General features: G+C 41.2%; 1 protein-coding gene across 1 annotated transcript in view; it reads right to left on the bottom strand.

Moving 5' to 3' along the window:
* The window catches only part of LOC141298428 (protein sidekick-2-like), an 80167-nt gene that overhangs the window by 44400 nt on the left and 16662 nt on the right, over positions 1–19105 (bottom strand). The window contains 9 exon segments of the mRNA XM_073828951.1: positions 719–905; positions 2948–3063; positions 3153–3254; positions 3705–3761; positions 5047–5182; positions 6798–6868; positions 16023–16126; positions 16330–16531; positions 18184–18378. Of these exon segments, the coding sequence (XP_073685052.1) occupies positions 719–905; positions 2948–3063; positions 3153–3254; positions 3705–3761; positions 5047–5182; positions 6798–6868; positions 16023–16126; positions 16330–16531; positions 18184–18378 (1170 nt within the window).

Below are 19105 nucleotides of genomic sequence, written 5' to 3'. Positions count from 1 at the left end.
AAATAATGAAATCATTTGAATAATAGTTTCCATCATTAGAAAACTCCTGACTTGCCTGCCCATGTGTTTACTATAAAATAAGATGCATTTTTACGCCTGTGTTAGTTTGGATTTAGTTACTGAAAGTAACCAAGAATGCTTAATATAATGTAAATAATGTCTCTTACTAAAATATGTAGTAGAAAACCCATGTAACCCGTAAACTCTTTCAGTAGCTGTGATCTACCTAAAGCCTCAAAGGCATCAGAACTAAAGTGGAGAGAACAAAGACGCAGGTCTTTAGGAAGTTTTATTCATCCACAGACATGTTCCCATTCTTTTCTCCTCTTCTTATCACTAGAAGGCTGTGAAGACTTACATCGCTTATTTTGTTGCACTTTGACTGAAAATTACTACCAAATACTGCACAATGTGACTTCGAATCAATATTTTATTTGTGTATTATATTTAAGTTATGTTGCGGTAAAAACAGCAACAGGTAACGGCAGTAGCTCACAGAGCAAAACTATTTTACGTCATTGAAATATTGGCACCCCCCACAGTACAAAATATGCATAAAACAATGTGGATTTTTTAAATAACGTAAATCTTTCATAGGTTTCTATTACATATTTTAGTATAGAGCCATGCAAGTCTTAATACGAGACTGAATGATTGTGATACACATTAAGGTCCAGGGCAAGACAGATAAGGACAGAACTGTCTAGAGTTTCCTCACCAGCTTGTTGGGTTCTTCCTCTGGTCGGTGTGCTGCGTGGGCCATCACCGGCTGCGTTGAAAGCAGCAACACTGATCATGTAGGTGGTGTAGCCAGTTAGATTTTTGAGCTTCACCCCTCCCTCTGGCAGGAAGAGAGTCCGCAGTTTCTCTGTCTCGTTTTTCCGCTGATATTCCCAAAAGAAAATCTGTGAGAAAACAATAGGTCACAGTCGTATTATTGCTCTGCATGACTGTTTTAGGCGTTTCTTTAGCTTCAAGCACTTTTATGTCCCAGAAGTTGACTTCTAATAAAATAAACAGAAACTTTTCTTCTTTTTTTCTTTTTGTTATGTGAAGGTCAGATTATAAAGGTCTTGGAAACATTTTCAAAATCTCATCATTTATTTTTAAGAGTTAGTACACTGTCTTAGTACACGCTATACTTGTCTATCCATCCATCCATCCATCCATCCATCCATCCATCCATCCATCTATCTATCTATCTATCTATCTATCTATCTATCTATCTATCTATCTATCTATCTATCTATCTATCTATCTATCTATCTATCTATCTATCTATTTATCTATCTATCTATCGCTCTACTTATCTGTCCGTCCGTCCGTCCATCCATCCATCCATCCATCCATCCATCCATCCATCCATCCATCCATCCATCCATCCATCCATCAATCCATCCATCCATCCATCTATCTATCGCTCTACTTATCTGTTCGTCCATCCGTCTATCTATCTATCTATCTATCTATCTATCTATCTATCTATCTATCTATCTATCTATCTATCTATCTATCTATCTATCTATCTATCGCTCTACTTATCTGTTCGTCCATCCGTCTGTCTATCTATCTATCTATCTATCTATCTATCTATCTATCTATCTATCTATCTATCTATCTATCTATCTATCTATCTATCTATCTATCTATCTATCTATCTATCTATCTATCTATCTATCTATCGCTCTACTTATCTGTTCGTCTATCTATCTATCTATCTATCTATCTATCTATCTATCTATCTATCTATCTATCTATCTATCTATCTATCTATCTATCTATCTATCTATCTATCTATCTATCAATCTATCATTCAATCTATCGTTCAATTTATTGTTCAATCTATCGCTCTACTTATCTGTCTGTCTGTCTGTCTGTCCGTCCATCCATCCATCCATCCATCCATCTATCTATCTATCTATTGTTCTATCTATCTATCTATCTATCTATCTATCTATCATTCTATAATTCAGTCTATCGTTCTATCTATCATTCAATCTACTGTTCAATCTATCGTTCAATCTATCTATCGCTCTACTTATCTGTCTGTCTGTCTGTCCGTCCGTCCATCCATCCATCCATCCATCCATCCATCCATCCATCCATCCATCCATCTATCTATCTATTGTTCTATCTATCTATCTATCATTCTATAATTCAGTCTATCGTTCTATCTATCATTCAATCTACTGTTCAATCTATCGTTCAATCTATCTATCGCTCTACTTATCTGTCTGTCTGTCCGTCCGTCCATCCATCCATCCATCCATCCATCTATCTATCTATCTATCTATCTATCTATCTATCTATCTATCTATCTATCTATCTATCTATCTATCTATCTATCTATCTATCTATCTATCTATCTATCTAATCTATTTATCATTCTATAATTCAATCTATCGTTCAATCTACTGTTCAATCTATCGTGCAATCTATCTATCTATCTATCTATCTATCTATCTATCTATCTATCTATCTATCTATCTATCTATCTATCTATCTATCTATCTATCTATCTATCTATAATTCAATCTATCGTTCAATCTACTGTTCAATCTATCGTGCAATCTATCTATCTATCTATCTATCTATCTATCTATCTATCTATCTATCTATCTATCTATCTATCTATCGTTCTATCTATCGTTCAATCTATCGTTCAATCTACCTATCTACCTATCTACCTATCTATCTATCTATCTATCTATCTATCTATCTATCTATCTATCTATCTATCAAATTCAGGCAGTAGTTTACAAGAGCAAATTACTGACACTGATTTTTCCACAGAAACTACACAAGAATTTTGTTTTAATGTAAGCAGACAGTAAACTAAATAAATCAGAAAAACTCATGAGTCACGGAAGATCAACAACTGAACATCAGAAAATAAACATGGGAGTCACACTAAAAGTATTTTTCACTTTATTTTTCAGAATCTGACCTTATAACCCTGAATATCTCCATTCTGGGTCTCCAGCGGAGGCGGGTCCCATGTCACATCAAACTGCGTGGCAGTAGCCGATTGGATGACCACATTTTGGGGCGGGGCAGTGGGAACTGTGAGGGAAAGTCGATGTGAGGTGAATTATTGTTCCATTTTGTTTGTCTAAGAAAAACTTAATAATAAAGGTAATTAAGTTTTTTACCTGCTTCACCAACAAAGACTTCCTGTGGTGAGCTAGTTGGTCCCTCACCAACAGCATTGTAGACACTCATTCTGATTTCATAGCGCTTGTGTTTCGTAAGATCTATGAAAAGTACAAAAATGGCAGCTTTTTTGTACTTGGTTGGCACATAAAACAGACAATGTGATTCATTTTATATTAAATGTTCCACTTTTTCATCCATCTTTGTTTCATTAAGTTTGACTCAGGCTTTGCCTGAAAACTGTGTCAGCTCCCAGCCTGAAAGATGAGTCAGTCTGCTTATCTGAAGTCAATTTACACACTGCTCTTCCAGCAGACATTAACAGCAGAGATTAACCAGATCCAGCTCTTAAATTCATTACCACTCTAGACATGAGGTGAGAACAGGGACGCTGACGGCAGCTAGCCTAAACATCCAGACTGCATATTCTCAACCATAAGTAAGCCTTGACATGTACTGGATTAGACGCAATCACATATCATTTTTTATGGATTGGGAGAAAGAAAGAGGACAAAATAGCAGATTGTGAAAAGAAACAGGAAGTGACTTACTGTCCAACTCGTACTGAGTGAGGGATGGGTTGCTTAGGTTCCTTATGCTGTATGGAGCTGCAGAAGAGGAAGTGGAGGAAGAGGAGAACATTAGCGAAGAATGAGAGTGAGAAGTTTAAATATTTTAAAATAGTTAATACTGAATATAAAATTATACTTGGTTTACTAAAATGACCCTAACAGGCCATTAATGAAGATGTTTTTTTGTATCATTTTGATTAATATTAATATAAATTAAATTATTGGACATTTTTTTTATTTTCTCAAATATTTTAAAATAGTTCATAGTGAATTAAGCTTGATTTAATAAAATCATACTCAGGCAGATTTTTAAATTTACAGACCATTAATTAAGATATTAGAAAATAATGAGAGTGAGAAATTACCTTAAATATTTAAAAAAATATTTTTGAACTAACAAGCCATTAACGAAGATATTTTGTTTTTGTAGGAATATTATTTATTTATTTATTTTGATTAGCATTATTATAAATTAACTGATTAATTGAACATTTATTTAAATTTTTCATAATCTTTAAAGATTTTTTCAAATATATTTATTTTTGGTTCTGAATTAATTAAAATATTAATTAACAGAAACATTATGAGATTAAATTCAAATATATATTTATGATTTGGGCTATGAATCAATTAAAACATTATTTATTATAAAAAACAAATAATAATGACAATCATTAAAAAATAAATTAACAAAACATAAATAAATCAAAATTTTAAATAAAAATAAAATAAAACTAAACTAAATAAAACAAAGAGAAGTGCAGTATTTGCCAAATATGTATAGCATACTATACATATATACATATATATATATATATATATATATATATATATATATATATATATACAAATTTTAAAATATATTTTTGATTTGGACTACGAATCAATTAAAATATTATACGTATTACAAAAGACAAAAATAATGAATAAAAATAAAAATAAATTCATTTTAATATTCTTTGTTAGGTGCAAAACATAAATAAATCAAAAATCAAAAAAATAAAACAGAGAAATGCAGTATTGGCTAAATATGTATACTTTACTAATATTAATATATTTTAATATTTTATTATTATTATATATTTTTTTACATATGTACATTACATATGCATGAATTGGGTTATTAATCAAAATATATTTTTAAAGATAAAAACATAGGTATTACAAAAGACAAATAATAATGAATATTAAAGATAAATTAAGGTGCAAAATAAAAATAAATAAAAATAAATAAAACAGAGAAGTGAAGTAATGTAATGAAAAATGTCACTCATCAAAAGAGACGGCACACCACTAGTGATGCTGTATATCTTATGCTCACATGTGAGTTCTGCCCAGCTGGTTGAAGGGCTGCTGATGGCATGAGCGCTGAAACTTCTGAGCCGATCATAAAGCAACTCTCGATACCGGATTCGGAAGCCCAGTAGGATCCCGTTAATCTTCTCCTCAGGAGGCGGCTAAGGAAGACAGTACAAGCTGAGTGAATGTCACCACAGATAATCATTAAAGGTCATTAAAGGTAAAGTGTGGAATATCTGTGCCAGAATCGCTCTTCCTGCCATTGGTCAGAAATAAGATAGTCCCGCCCACTTCACGCTTTTTTAAGCCATTTGATTTGTGTATAGGGTTGAGTCACATTAAGTACATATACAGTCAGTGTTGGGGGTAACACATTACAAGTAACGCAAGTTACATAATATTATTACTTATTCCAAGTAACTAGTAAAGTAACGCATTACTTTTTAATTGACAAGGAAATATCTGAGTAATTTTTCAAATAAGTAACGCCAGTTACTTTTAAAAGCTCTCCTGTCCCCATGTTGAGAGAAATTGTGAGTAAGATGTTACTAGAATAAATGTGAACATGCAAAAAAAAAAATCTCACTCACTAAAAAAAACAGATACATTATTCTTCAAAATGAATAAAAACAGTGAAATTCAATGCAAACCTGCAATAATGAAATATGTTAAATAATACAAATATCCTTTATGTATTTAATCCCATTTTATAAAACGGTTAGTTCCATTCCTCAATTCTGATTGGTCAGCAGCTGTGTCGTATTCATGATACGGCACGGCTATGACCGCTTCACTCAACGGTTTTGTGTATCATTGAACCTCCTTAGCAACCACCCTTAGCAACGTAAACACAGCTGCAGCAGTTAGGGACTACTTTTTACAGCGGAAGGCAGTTAATGATTTTACTTTATGAAAACGTACAACCTAATTTACATATAAATTAATATATATTTTTGATATTAATATTTTTATTGTGTGGTAACCGTTTTATAAAAGCAATAAGGTACTTGAGGCCGTGCTCTCGTACCTTATTGCTTAATTATTAACCAATGTCTTTGCTGCAGACCTTCCATTAACCAAATCATCCATACTAATAAGCAAAAATTACTCAAGATAATCTAACATTTTTTTCCCTTTTTTTATTGCTGAAGAGTTGACATTTTTTCTTCTGCGGTCTATTACAGACGTGAATTTACTTTTCTCTAAGCCTGAGGCTTGGTGTGAAAAGGCTTTTACTTTCGCCAAAAACAGAACTTTTTATATTAAAAACAAACAAGCAAGCCCTGCCCAGATTTAAAAAGTAAAGCAAAAGTACTTTCCATAAAAAGTAACTAAGTAACGTAATCAGTTACTTTTTTAGGGAGTAACTCAATATAGTAATTCATTACTTTTAAAAGTAACTTTCCCCAACAGTGAATACAGTTTTTAGAGATTGTGTAAACATGTACGTTGCTAACAGCCAGAGGGAAGACATCTTTACTCTGTATAAACGTATAAACCAGACTTTTCAAATTCTAAGCTTAAGTTTAATAAGCAAAATCAGAAAAATCCCCCCAGTAAAGCATGAATGAACTGGTTCAGGGGGAGGAACCAGTTCACTCACCTTTATTTCACCTGACTGGATAAAGACGTTAAAACCAGCCCTTCTTTGAAAGGCTAATTCAGGGGTGACTTTGAGAATATGTGTTTAAGATACCTTCTGCTCTGTTATTACAAACCGTTGATGGAAAATCAAGTCAGTGCGGCTGTAAGCGAAAAATCCCACCCACTTACCTGCCAGCAAATCAGCACAGAGGTTGTAGTGTGTGGTGTGACAGTGAGGATGGTGGGAGATCCGTCCGGAGCTGGAGAGATAGAAAGAAACACTTAAATGGAGAGGGGCAGAAAGATAATTGTGTACCTGGCATCCCTGTGACTGTATTGCTAAACATGCCAAGCCTGTCTTATAGCCTGATTTGTCGCGTTGGGTTTTAAACAGGCATTATGCATGGTCTGTCTCACTTCACTAAAGTTACCATTTAGACAAGTGTAAATCAGAGATACTATGTATTACCTCACTTATTCTACTGCCTCCAGCAATGACATCATCACTGGAACACAATAACATCACCTGGGTTCACAATAAGAGCTTGGCTGCTATCATGGGTGTAAAGCCAAGCTCTCGTAAAACAGGCAGAATAGCATCTGTGTGCTGCATAATGGTCAATTCATGAATGCACATCACATACAGAATGATTCGGCTGTATATATTCAGAGAAAATAAGAAGGCATGTAGAGAAGGATATGGTATTTAATGGCTCTGTTCCAAAACCCAGTGAGCTGCAACATTGGAATAGGAATTTTTGAAAGAAGTTTCTTATGCTTGTCAAGGCTGCATTCATTTGATCAGTACAAACAGTAATATTGTGAAATACTGTTATGATTCAAAATCTGTTTTCATATATTAAAAATGTAATTTATTCCTCTGAGGACAGAGCAGAATTTTCAGCACCATTACTCTAGTCTTAAGTGTAATATGATCCTTTAGAAATCATTCTAATATGCTGATTTGGTGCTCAAGAACATTTCTTACTATCAATGTTGAAAATGGCTGTTGTATAAATTTTTCCTGTGGAAACTGATATTTTTTTTAGGATTGTTTCAATGCAATGTAATGCACACTTGTCATAAAAGAATTAATTTTGAGTTGAGGTAAAAGAGTTTACATACACCTTTCAGAAACACATTTTTGTGTATTTCAGCCCTTTTTGACAATAACTGTATGATTTTGAGATCCATCTTTTCACACTGAGGACAACTGAGGGACTCCTATGCAACTATTACAGAAGGTTCAAATGCTCACTGATGTTTCAGAAGGAACCGGGGGGTGAAAACTTTTTGAATTTGAAGATCAGGGTAAATTTAACTTATTTTTTCTTCTGGGAAACATGTAAGTATCTTCTGTAGCTTCTGAGGGGCAGTACTAAAAAAAATAAATAAAAAAAGATTTTTAGGCAAAATAAGAAAAATGTACACATCTTCACTCTGTTCAAAAGTTTTCACCCCATCTCTTAATACATTGTGTTTCCTTCTGGAGCATCAGTGAGCGTTTGAACCTACTGTAATAGTTGCATATAAGTTGCTTAGTTGTCCTGGGATGGATCTCAAAATCATACAGTCATTGTTGCAAAGGGTTCAAATACACAAAAATGCTGAAAAACCAAAGAATTTGGTTCTTTTTTTAAAGAAAAGCAGGCAGTTTAAGTGTTCAGGACAAAGTTAAAATACTTAACATTTAGCAGATTCTGAAAGGTGTATGTAAACTTTTGACCTCAACTGTACCTATATTTTGAAAATGGGGTGTTTTTACCCCTTAAACAGGACTTTTTAGCCTCAACTTGAATAAAACACCAATCTAATACAGCTCTTTTTCAGTGTGCCAGAAGAACCAAATGAAACTGCTAAGTGTTTGTTTGTAAACATTAATTCATCTGTTCGGTTTTGAAATCATTTGATTGTTTGCTTCTTACACCATTTACGGAACATATGTGACCCTGGACCACAAAACCAGTCTTAAGTCGCTGGGGTATATTTGTAGCAATAGCCAAAAATACATTGTATGGGTCAAAATTATTGATTTTTGTCAAAAATCATTAGGAAATTAAGTAAAGATCATGTTACATGAAGATTTTTTGTAAAATTCCTACTGTAAACCTATCAAAATGTAATTTTTGATTAGTAATATGCATTGTTAAGAACTTAATTTGGACAACTTTAAAGGTGTTTTTCTCAGTATTTTGATTTTTTGCACCCTTAGATTTCAGATTTTCAAATAGATGTATCTCGGCCAAATATTGTCCTATCCTAACAAACCATACATCAATAGAAATCTTATTTATTGAGCTTTCATTTGATGTATATATCTCAGTTTTGTAAAATTTAACCTTATGACTGGTTTTGTGGTCCAGGGTCACATATGAGATGCTGACTTCAATGTTGGCCACAACAATCCTGCTGAAAAAGGCAGTTTAAAGCAGTTTACTGTAAGTTGGGTCTCCCAACCTGCACAGGTTCCCTTCCGGGAACTCGAGCCGCGTCAGGAACGCTATGGGGAACGCCATTGGCGGGCCGCACTCTGAACTGTGTATAACAACCAATGAAATGACGGGGGTGACGTCACAGGCGCGGTGACGTCACCGACCAGGAAGTATAAAGCACGTGCGTTTGAAGCCGGCGGCAGCTTTTGTCATTCAGCGAGAGCGCTCTGTGTCTGTGTCTGTCTTGCCATTTCTGCTGTTTTTGTGTCCAGTTTGACACACTTTTATTTGAGTAGAATGGCATCTTTACAACCTATTAAGAAAAAGAGTTTGATGGTGGTTAAGCGCCCGCATAGACAGTGTGTCCCTCCCTGCCAACGCTTCATTGTTGGTGGGGATACACACAGTCTATGCGTGGTCTGCTTGGGAGCGGAGCATGCACAGTCAGCCCTCGAAAAGGCTGGCTGTGAGCACTGTGAACGCCTGCCGGTGCGTCTGCTTCGCTCCCGGAAAGCCCTCTTCGAGGAGGGGGCTTTCACTAGCGTGCCCCGTGGGTCTGGCCCCGCTTCCGCCGAGGCGGAGCGGCGGCTGCACTCGTGGGGCTCGCAGCTCGATCTGCTGGAGGGTATGGAGACGGGTGATCCCCTATCTCCGCCCTCACTCAGCGGATCGAGCGATCTCCTCCTGGATGTGGAAGCCCGCGCTGCGGTTTCTTCCCCCCGGGAGGAGGTCCCCGAGTTCCTCTTGTCTTCCTCCGAGGAGGTTGACATTGAAAGTGTTACAGAGGAACCACAACCGCCATCACGCTCGCCTCACTATGAGGAGCTCGTAGAGGTGCTGACTAATGCGGTAGCCAAATTACACATCACATGGCCCGCAGAACAACAGCAATCACATGAGCCGCAGCGAAGCCGATTAGATGATCGCTTCCTGCGGACAAAGTCAGCACCTCCAAAACGGAGCCTTCCCTTCTTCCCCGATCTCCACCAAGAGCTAGCGAGATCGTGGGAAAAGCCATACTCCTCCCGTCTTTTCTCCCCCGCTGAAAATTATGGAAATGTGGGGGGGGCAGAGGAGAGTGGCTATAGGACGATGCCACGGGTTGAACAGACGCTTGCGGGCTATCTGTCACCCGGCTCGGCATCATCCTTGAAGGCTCCGTCCTTACCCACCAGGCCCCTTAAAGTCACATCTGGCCTGATGGGTAAGGCATACACGGCAGCAGGTCAAGCAGGGTCTTGCCTTCACACCATGGGCATCCTGCAAGCCTACCAGGCTGACCTGCTGAAGGAGTTCAGCAGCGGCGAGGAAGTTAGCGTCACAGAGATGCAAAAAACTGCAGATCTCGCTCTCCGCGCCACCAAGGAGGCCGCCCGTGCTGTTGGGCGGTCTATGGCAGCCCTGGTGGCCGCGGAGAGGCATCTCTGGCTGACCCTGTCCGACGTAAAAGAGAAGGACAGGGTCACGCTTCTGGACGCCCCCCTGCAACCATCTGGCCTCTTTGGTGCTTCGGTTGATACCGTTGTGGCCAGGCACCAGGAGGCCCGCAAGCAGGCGGCGGCGTTCAGAACTTTCCTTCCTCGCCGCGTGTTCTCCTCTGAGGCTGCTGCACCATCTAAGAAGCAGCCTCAGCCGTGTACGAGCTCCCATAGAGAGGCACAAAAACAGAGCGTTGCCGCCCGTGCTCCCCCGGCCCAGCCTAGGGGACCCGGAAAGCAACGCTCTAAGTCGGGGGCTTCCAAGACGAAGAGGCCTGACCTGAGGGTCGTCCTCCAGTCAAGGAAGTCCTCGGCTAAGCGGCCCTGACGGTTGTGGTTCAGGGCCGTTGAGGGCAGCCCCTCTCGAGGGGGTTTGCACCGTACCTCCAGGTGCGGGTTTCAGACCCCTTCGTGGCCCTCAGGAGATGAGTCAGCTAACCCTGCCAGTGTTACAGGGCGCGGCTATCTCCCGCGAGCATCCTCTAGCTGGTCCGCCCGGAAACGTAGCGGCCCTGGAGAGTTCGCAACCCCCGCGGGGGTTTTCCGAGGAGCTAATTCCGGCGCTTCCTGCCAGTTCGCTGTTTCAGGACTCCGAGTTAGTTCCTCAAGTAAATCCAGACACCAGTCTCGAGAGGCTGGTACCCTTAGTGAACTTTCTGGTTCTTTAGCACAGGAAGTATCTCAGGTTCGCTTTCAGGGGCAAGGCTTACCAAGACAGAGTGCTTCCTTTCGGCCTAGCTCTCTCACCTCGCACTTTCACGAAGTGTGTGGATGCTGCGCTGGCTCCACTGTGACTCCAGGGCATCCGCATACTCAACTAACAGTTAGCGGTTCAGCATCGAGGTGCTGTTCTCGCTCACATGAAAGAGTTAGGGTTGAGACTCAACGCCAAGAAGAGTGTGCTTTCTCCACTACAGAGGACCACTTACTTAGGCGTAGTGTGGGATTCGATCTCCATGCAGGCACGCATGTCTCCTGCACGAGTCGATTCCATACTGACCGCAGTGAATGCAGTAAAGCTAGGCCAGTCACTCACTGTCAAACAGTTTCAAGTACTGTTAGGTCTTATGGCAGCCGCTTCCAACGTGATACCTTTTGGACTGCTGCACATGAGACCACTGCAGTGGTGGCTCAGGACCAGGGGGTTCTCCCCGAGGGGAAACCCACTCCGCAAGATCAAGGTCACGCGGCGTTGCCTACGTGCCTTGGCCATGTGGAGGAAACCCTGGTTCCTCTCTCAGGGACCGGTTCTGGGAGTGCCTGGTCGCCGCATCACGCTAGCGACCGACGCTTCCCTTACCGGTTGGGGGGCGGTCATGCGTGGCCGCTCAGCCCAAGGCCTATGGAGCGCCCACCATCTCTCGTGGCACATAAACCGCTTAGAGATGCTGGCAGTATCCCTGACCCTAAAGAGGTTTCTCACAGACCTAAGAAACAAACACGTGCTGGTCCGTACAGACAGCACTGCGGTGGTTTACTACATAAACCACCAAGGAGGACTCCGCTCACGCCCCTTGTACAAGCTGGCGTACCGGATACTCCTTTGGTCTCAAGAGAAATTCCTCTCCCTGAGAGCAGTCCATATTCCTGGACATCTGAATGTGGGAGCAGACGTCCTGTCAAGGCAGGGGCCGAGGCCCGGGGAATGGATGCTTCACCCAGAGGTGGTGAAGCAGATCTGGAGAGTGTTTGGCCAGGCTCAGGTGGACCTGTTTGCGACTCAGGAGACATCGCACTGTCCCCTCTGGTACTCTCTAGTTCATCCAGCTCCACTGGGGCTGGATGCCATGGCACAGACGTGGCCGAGGCTGCGTCTGTACGCCTTTCCCCCGATCGCTCTGCTCCCGGGAGTTCTGGAACGGGTCCGTCGGTTTCAAGTGCGGCTGCTACTAGTAGCCCCGTACTGGCCGGCACGAGTATGGTTCTCGGACCTGGTATCTCTCCTAGACGGCTCTCCGTGGGAGATTCCCGTCAGGAGGGACCTCCTGTCTCAGGCTGGGGGCGCAATATGCCACCCCCACCCAGAGAGGTGGAGGTTATGGGTGTGGCCCCTGAGGGGGCACAACTCATAGGAGCGGGTCTCTCAACCGAGGTTGTTGAGACCCTTCTCCAATCCAGAGCTCCCTCTACGAGGAAACTGTATGGCCTTAAGTGGAACTTATTCGCGAGATGGTGCCGCGAGCGCCACCTGGACCCAGTCAACTGCCCGGTCGGTACAGTTCTGGAGTTCCTACAGTCTCGCCTATCCGCAGGGCTAGCTCACTCCACTCTAAAGGTATACGTGGCGGCCATAAGTGCCTACCACGCCCCTTTAGGTGGCCTCTCAGTAGGTAGAGAGCCCTTGGTCATACGGTTCCTCCGCGGTGCGCTCAGGCTGAGGCCTCGAGTGACACCCAGGGTCCCCACGTGGGACCTCGCTGTGGTGCTAGAAGCTCTCTGCAAGCCTCCATTCGAGCCCTTAGAGGAGTCTACGGATCGCGCCCTCACAGTTAAGACGGCGCTCCTGTTAGCACTCACCTCCCTCAAGAGAGTAGGCGATCTGCAGGCCCTTTCAGTGGCCCCATCTCATTTAGAGTTTGCCCCAGGGATGGCCAAGGCCTTTCTATATCCCAGGGTCGGGTACGTCCCGAAGGTCCCCTCCCTAGCACCGCAGCCAGTAACGCTGCAGGCGTTCTATCCTCCTCCATACGTGGAGCCAGGTCACAGGAAGTTAAACTGCATGTGCCCAGTCAGAGCTTTAGACGCATACGTCCACAGAGCTGCCACGTGGCGTAAAACAGAGCAACTGTTTGTCTGTTACGGCCCCCCTAAGAGGGGGAGCCCAGCTTCAAAACCCACTATTAGTAGATGGATCATCGATGCCATAACTACTGCTTACGAGTCCTCTGATCTCCCCTCACCGTTGGGACTCAAGGCTCACTCTACTCGGGGCATGAGTGCCTCGAGAGCTCTGACGGCAGGTGTCCCAATACAAGACATCTGCAATGCTGCGGGTTGGTCCACGCCCCTAACATTCGTTAGGTATTACGAGCTCGACCTCAGAGCCGCTCCAGGCTCGGCTGTACTCTCGGCCTAGTGCGCTAGGCCTAGAGGGGCAGCCACCTCCCTAGCCAGGAGGAGACTTCTCAAGGCGCATTCTTTCTGCGGAAAGAAGAGAAGTCGTTTCGCCACTCATAAGAGATCTGCAAAACTTTACCCCTTTTGTCCGTGAAAGCTAGACAAAAGCCCTTTCAGTCCCTCTTGTCCTGGCAGAACCCCCAGACAAAGGACTAAGACCCCTCGTGAGCCCGAGGGCCGAGGGGTGCCTCTCGCACTGGCTGGCGAACCAGGCAGAGGTCACGGTTCTCGTGTGCCCGAGGGCCGAGAACTGTACAGCCCTCTTGTCCGCGGAATGCTAGACAATGGCTTAATTCTCCTCGTGTTCTGACGCAGGATGCTATCAGACCGAGTGTACTCCGGTCCCTCTGGTTTCTGGCTTTCCCCAGACCAAGGACTAAGACTCCTCGTCTGCCTTCACAGAAGGCCGAGGAGTGCCTCATGCACTGGCTGGCTACCAGGCAGAGGCACCTACTGTCTTCCCCGTGAGCCCGAGGGCCGGGGATTGCAGTGCCCTCTTGTCCGCGTAATGCTAGACAATGGCTTATTCCCTCGCGTCCTGGCGGAGCTCCAGGCCGAGCCTTGGATCCCTCTTGTTCTGGCTGAACCCCCAGACAAAGGATCACCCTCTCCTCGTGTGCCCGAGGGCCGAGGAGCCTTGAGGTCGAGCTCACCGTCCTCGTGGGTCTGCGGACCGAGGACTTCCCACACCATCTGTCCGCCGAGTGCTAGACAGTGGTCATTCGGTCCCTCTTGTTCTGGCTAACTCCCAGACAAAGGACTAAGACTCTGCGTGTGCCTGAGGGCCGTGGAGTACCTCTCGTTCTGGCTGGCGACCAGACAGAGGAAGACTACCATTCCTCGTGTGCCCGAGGGCCGAGGACTACAGGGCCTTCTTGTCCGCGTAATGCTAGACAAGGGCTCTCTCTTTTTCCACCCTGGTTGAGCAGACACTCGCAGGGCTCGGTAATTATGGGGGCGTTGGTAGTCTCGTTCCCCATAGCGTTCCTGACGCGGCTCGAGTTCCCGGAAGGGAACGTCTCGGGTTACGTATGTAACCTTAGTTCCCTGAGGGAACGAGACGCCGCGTCTCGGACCATAATTCCCGCACCCTGCGGCGCTCGCTTCATTCCTAAAGAGCTGCCGCCGGCTTCAAACGCACGTGCTTTATACTTCCTGGTCGGTGACGTCACCGCGCCTGTGACGTCACCCCCGTCATTTCATTGGTTGTTATACACAGTTCAGAGTGCGGCCCGCCAATGGCGTTCCCCATAGCGTTCCTGACGCGGCGTCTCGTTCCCTCAGGGAACTAAGGTTACATACGTAACCCGAGACGTTTTTGGTCTGGGGTGCAGATTTTAGAGGGTTTAGGCTGTAAAGACCAGTTGCCTGACCTACTAAAGACTAGTTTGGCCAGTCTTTGACATCAGCTTTGACAATGCTTACAATGTCTAAACATGCAGCTCACTAGGTTTTGAAACTTTGTGTGAATGGACCAGTGATATATGCTGAAAATAAGACACTGGACGTACAGTGGCCAAAAGTATTAGCACACTAGTATTTTAACCAGCTAAAAATGCTTTTAAGCCAGTTATTTCTATTTTTTGCTGTAGTGTGTCAGTTGGAAATGTCGGTTTACATTTCCAAATATTAATTTTGCCATTAATTGTAACAATTCAGTGAGATTTTTGATTGAACAAGGAGTCTGACAATAGCCAGTCACACAGATCTAATAATCATCATCATTCAGTCTGTCTGGAATGACATGAAGAAACAGAACAAACTGAGACTAAATCCAAACGAACATCTCCAAGATGCTTCAAGAAACCTACCTGCAAAGCTACAGTACTGTTAAAAGTTTTAGGCACTTGTGTAAAAATGCTGTAAAATGAGGGTGCTGTCAAAAACAATGTCATACATATATTTCTTTATTAATTAACTTCTATTAACTAAATTAAATCAACATTTGATGTGACCGTCCTTTGCGTTTAAAGCAGCTTTCGCCCTAGATGCACTTGTGCACAGTTTTTTTCTTGAAGCACCTTGGAGACGTTGCCACAGTTCTTCTGGATTTAGTCTGTCTCAGTTTGTTGTGTTTCTTCATGTCATTCCAGACAGACCGTATGATAATGAGATCAGATCTCTGTGTGGAGCACTGGCTGTTGTCAGACTCCTTGTGCAAACAAAATCTTACTAGATTATTACAATTAATGGCAAAATGAATATTCGGAAATGTAAACTGATATTTCCTACAGACACACTACAGCATAAGATAGAAATAACTGACCATTTTTTAAAACCATTTTTAGCTGGTGAAAATTCTAGTGTTCTAATACTTTTGACCAACAATGAACAGTCCACAATAAAACATTGACAGAGAGTGCAAAAGATGAGGAAAGGGTTCTAACCATCTTGTAGTGTTGTAATGGCTTCACTCTCTTCACTGTAGTCGCTGTCTCCAATATCATTAGTGGCCTTCACTCTGAACTGATAGGAGGTGAAGGGCTTCAGTCTGAAACAAAAATCAAACACACAAGTCAAAACAAAGCTCACTGCTCAAGAATACGCTTTGTGTAAAACCAGTATACAGTTACAGTGACTAATAAGGTAACGTCACTTGTTGATGAAAATCTTTACTGTGAAGAACTGTGACTTTATGCATGAAGGACTTTGGAATCAAATCACACAGAGCTTCCCAGCAGATGTCTTTTGTACCTGTCAACAATGTAGGAGCTGGATTCGTGGCTAACAGATGCAGAGTGAACCGTCCAGTTCTTCTCAGGCAGCTCTCTGACCTGAACCGTGTAATAGCGAACGGGCGATAAACCATCGCTGCCTGGTTCCCATGATAGCAGGACGCTGCGTGCCTGTACGTTTTCTTGAGGGACTGTTGGACGGCTGGTGGGCTGGGGCCGAGCTGGAGGTCAAAGGTCAAGCATAAACATGCTTAAAAATTTAAACAAAGCCAATAATCAAACACATTTCTAGCATTTTTGTGAATCGGTTTGTTTAATGTAAATCAGTTATTTGAACAGTTCATATAAATGATGCACCAGTCGCTTCACAGAAGGCAAAACGTTATAACATACTGTTTTTGACTCTATATGACTTTTCTTGTTTTATACACTGAATTGACTTTAAATTTGTGTTTAAACTTGTTTAATTTTAACTGAGATCTTTGTGTTTTTGTGCAGAATTAAATTACATACACTACCAGTCAAAAGTTTTTGAACAGTAAGATTTTTAAATCTTTTCCGCTCACTAAGCCTGCATTTATTTGATCCAAAGTAAAATTATTAAATATTTTTACTATTTAAAATAACTGCTTTCTATTTGAATATATTTTAAAATGTAATTTATTCCTGTAATCAAAGCTAAATTTTCAGCACTATTACTCCAGTCTGTCTTCAGTGTTACATGATTCTTCAGAAATCATACTAATATGCTGATTTGCTGTTCAAGAAACATTTCTTATTATTATTATCAATATTTAAATTTGACTTTTATTTAGCAAGGATGCACTAAATTGATCAGAAGTGATGATAAATCTAAGAAACCTGAAATAATTTTACTCTGTTTTATTACTGTTTTCAACATAATAATAATAATTCATGTTTTTTAAGCAGCAAATCAGAATATTAGAATGATTTCTGAAGGATCGTGTGACTGGAGTAATGATGCTGAAAATTCAATTTTGAAATCACAGAAATAAATTACATTTTTAAATATATTCAAATACAAAACAGTTATTTTAAATAGTGAAAATATTTCAAAATTTAACTCTTTGCTGTACTTTGGATCAAATAAATGCAGGCTTGGTGAGCAGAAGAGAACTCTTTAAAAAACACTTAGTGTTCAAAAACTTTTGACTGCTAGTGTAAATTTCAAATATATAATCATAAAATGAAAAATAACAAAAATGAATCATCTCAAAGGTAGGTATATTCAAAGGTTAGCATTTTTAGTGTAACTAGCTACTTTTTCGAATTGTAACTTGATTGTGTAACGACTTTAAATTATGTGTAACTTGTAGCCTAGGATACTATCTTAAATTAGATTGATTCCCAACACTGACTTTATGTCTGCACTCCTACAATATTATCTCTGGTTTCACTGCACACTTATAATCCTGCAGAACATGGTTAACGTTTTAAAAAATACATCAGATTATAGAGAATTTATGACTCTTATATTACATTAAATAAGAACACTTTACAAGTCAAAACCTCTGATCTCTACACTGGATGAGGGAACTGCATAAATAATCTGAAGTCTGATTATAATGCTCTGTAAGAAGAATGTGCCTTTGCTTGAGTGGAAGCAAAACGTCCACCAGACGTCTGAAACCACACCAAAGCGGGTTTGGCTAGAAGGGCTTGATTTGTTTTGGACTTGACCTCAGCGAACCATAGACGTCTCAGGTCAGAGACATGAACACACAAACAAAGCACTTTAATTCTAATTACATGAACCTGTCACAATAAGATCATATGGATATGGATTGAATTTATTTCTTGCTTAATGTCAGACACACTTGTCATGCTAATGCGTGACAATAATGTGCATTACCTCTCTTTTCGGTGGTGACCACCAAAGCCTCCGCTGCCTGTCCCCATCCCTTGCGTGTCTGTGCTCTGATACGAAACACGTACACGGATTCCGGCCTCAGTCCGGTGACGGTATACTGCCGTGCGCTGGAGTTCAAGACGTCAAACGTGGCTGTGTTGCTATTGGTGGAGTTCAGGCGGTATGTGATCTGATAGGCTGAAGAGGAAAACAATGACAACACAAAGATCAAAACAGGACAAACTGTGCTTTTCTTTGCGTGCTTTTGAGGAAATGTAACATATTTAGCTTGCTTCTTGATTAGAGGAAACGCAAGCTAATAAACAAATGCTAAACGAATGTGATTTTGTTTACAATGGGGCCATTTAAGAGTGGAAGCAAATACTCTAGTTTCTTTTTTGCTAAGAAATTAATACTTTCATTTAGCAAAATGCATTAAATTGATTAAAATAAATGCTGTTCTTTTGAACTTTCAGTTGATGAAATAATGAAAAATCTAAAAATCTAAAAAAATAATATTAATCAGCAATCAGCATATTAGAAATAACTTCTGAAGAAATGGATGGGACAGTAAAGACTGGGGTAATGACTGTAGAAAATGTAGCTTTGCCATCACAGAAATAAATTACATATTAAAACATATTAATATATAAAACAGCAGTTTTAAATTTTAATAATATTTCAAAATTGTATTTTTGTGTGTTTTTTCAAATAAATACAGTATTGGTGAGAATATAGTAACAGATAATAAAACAGCATACCAACCCTAAACTTTAAAAGGTAAACTCTTAAAAATAAAGGTGCTTCACCATAGAAGAACCTATTTTGTCTTAATGGTTCCATAAAGAACCTTTCTGTTTCACAAAAAGTTCTTTGTGGCGAAAGAAGGTTCTTCAGATTATAAAAAGGTAAGAAAGAGATGGTT

Source organism: Garra rufa, chromosome 22 (assembly GCF_049309525.1).
Source record: "Garra rufa chromosome 22, GarRuf1.0, whole genome shotgun sequence".
Classification (NCBI taxonomy): domain Eukaryota; kingdom Metazoa; phylum Chordata; class Actinopteri; order Cypriniformes; family Cyprinidae; genus Garra; species Garra rufa.
This window is presented reverse-complemented; position numbering and strand designations above follow the sequence as displayed.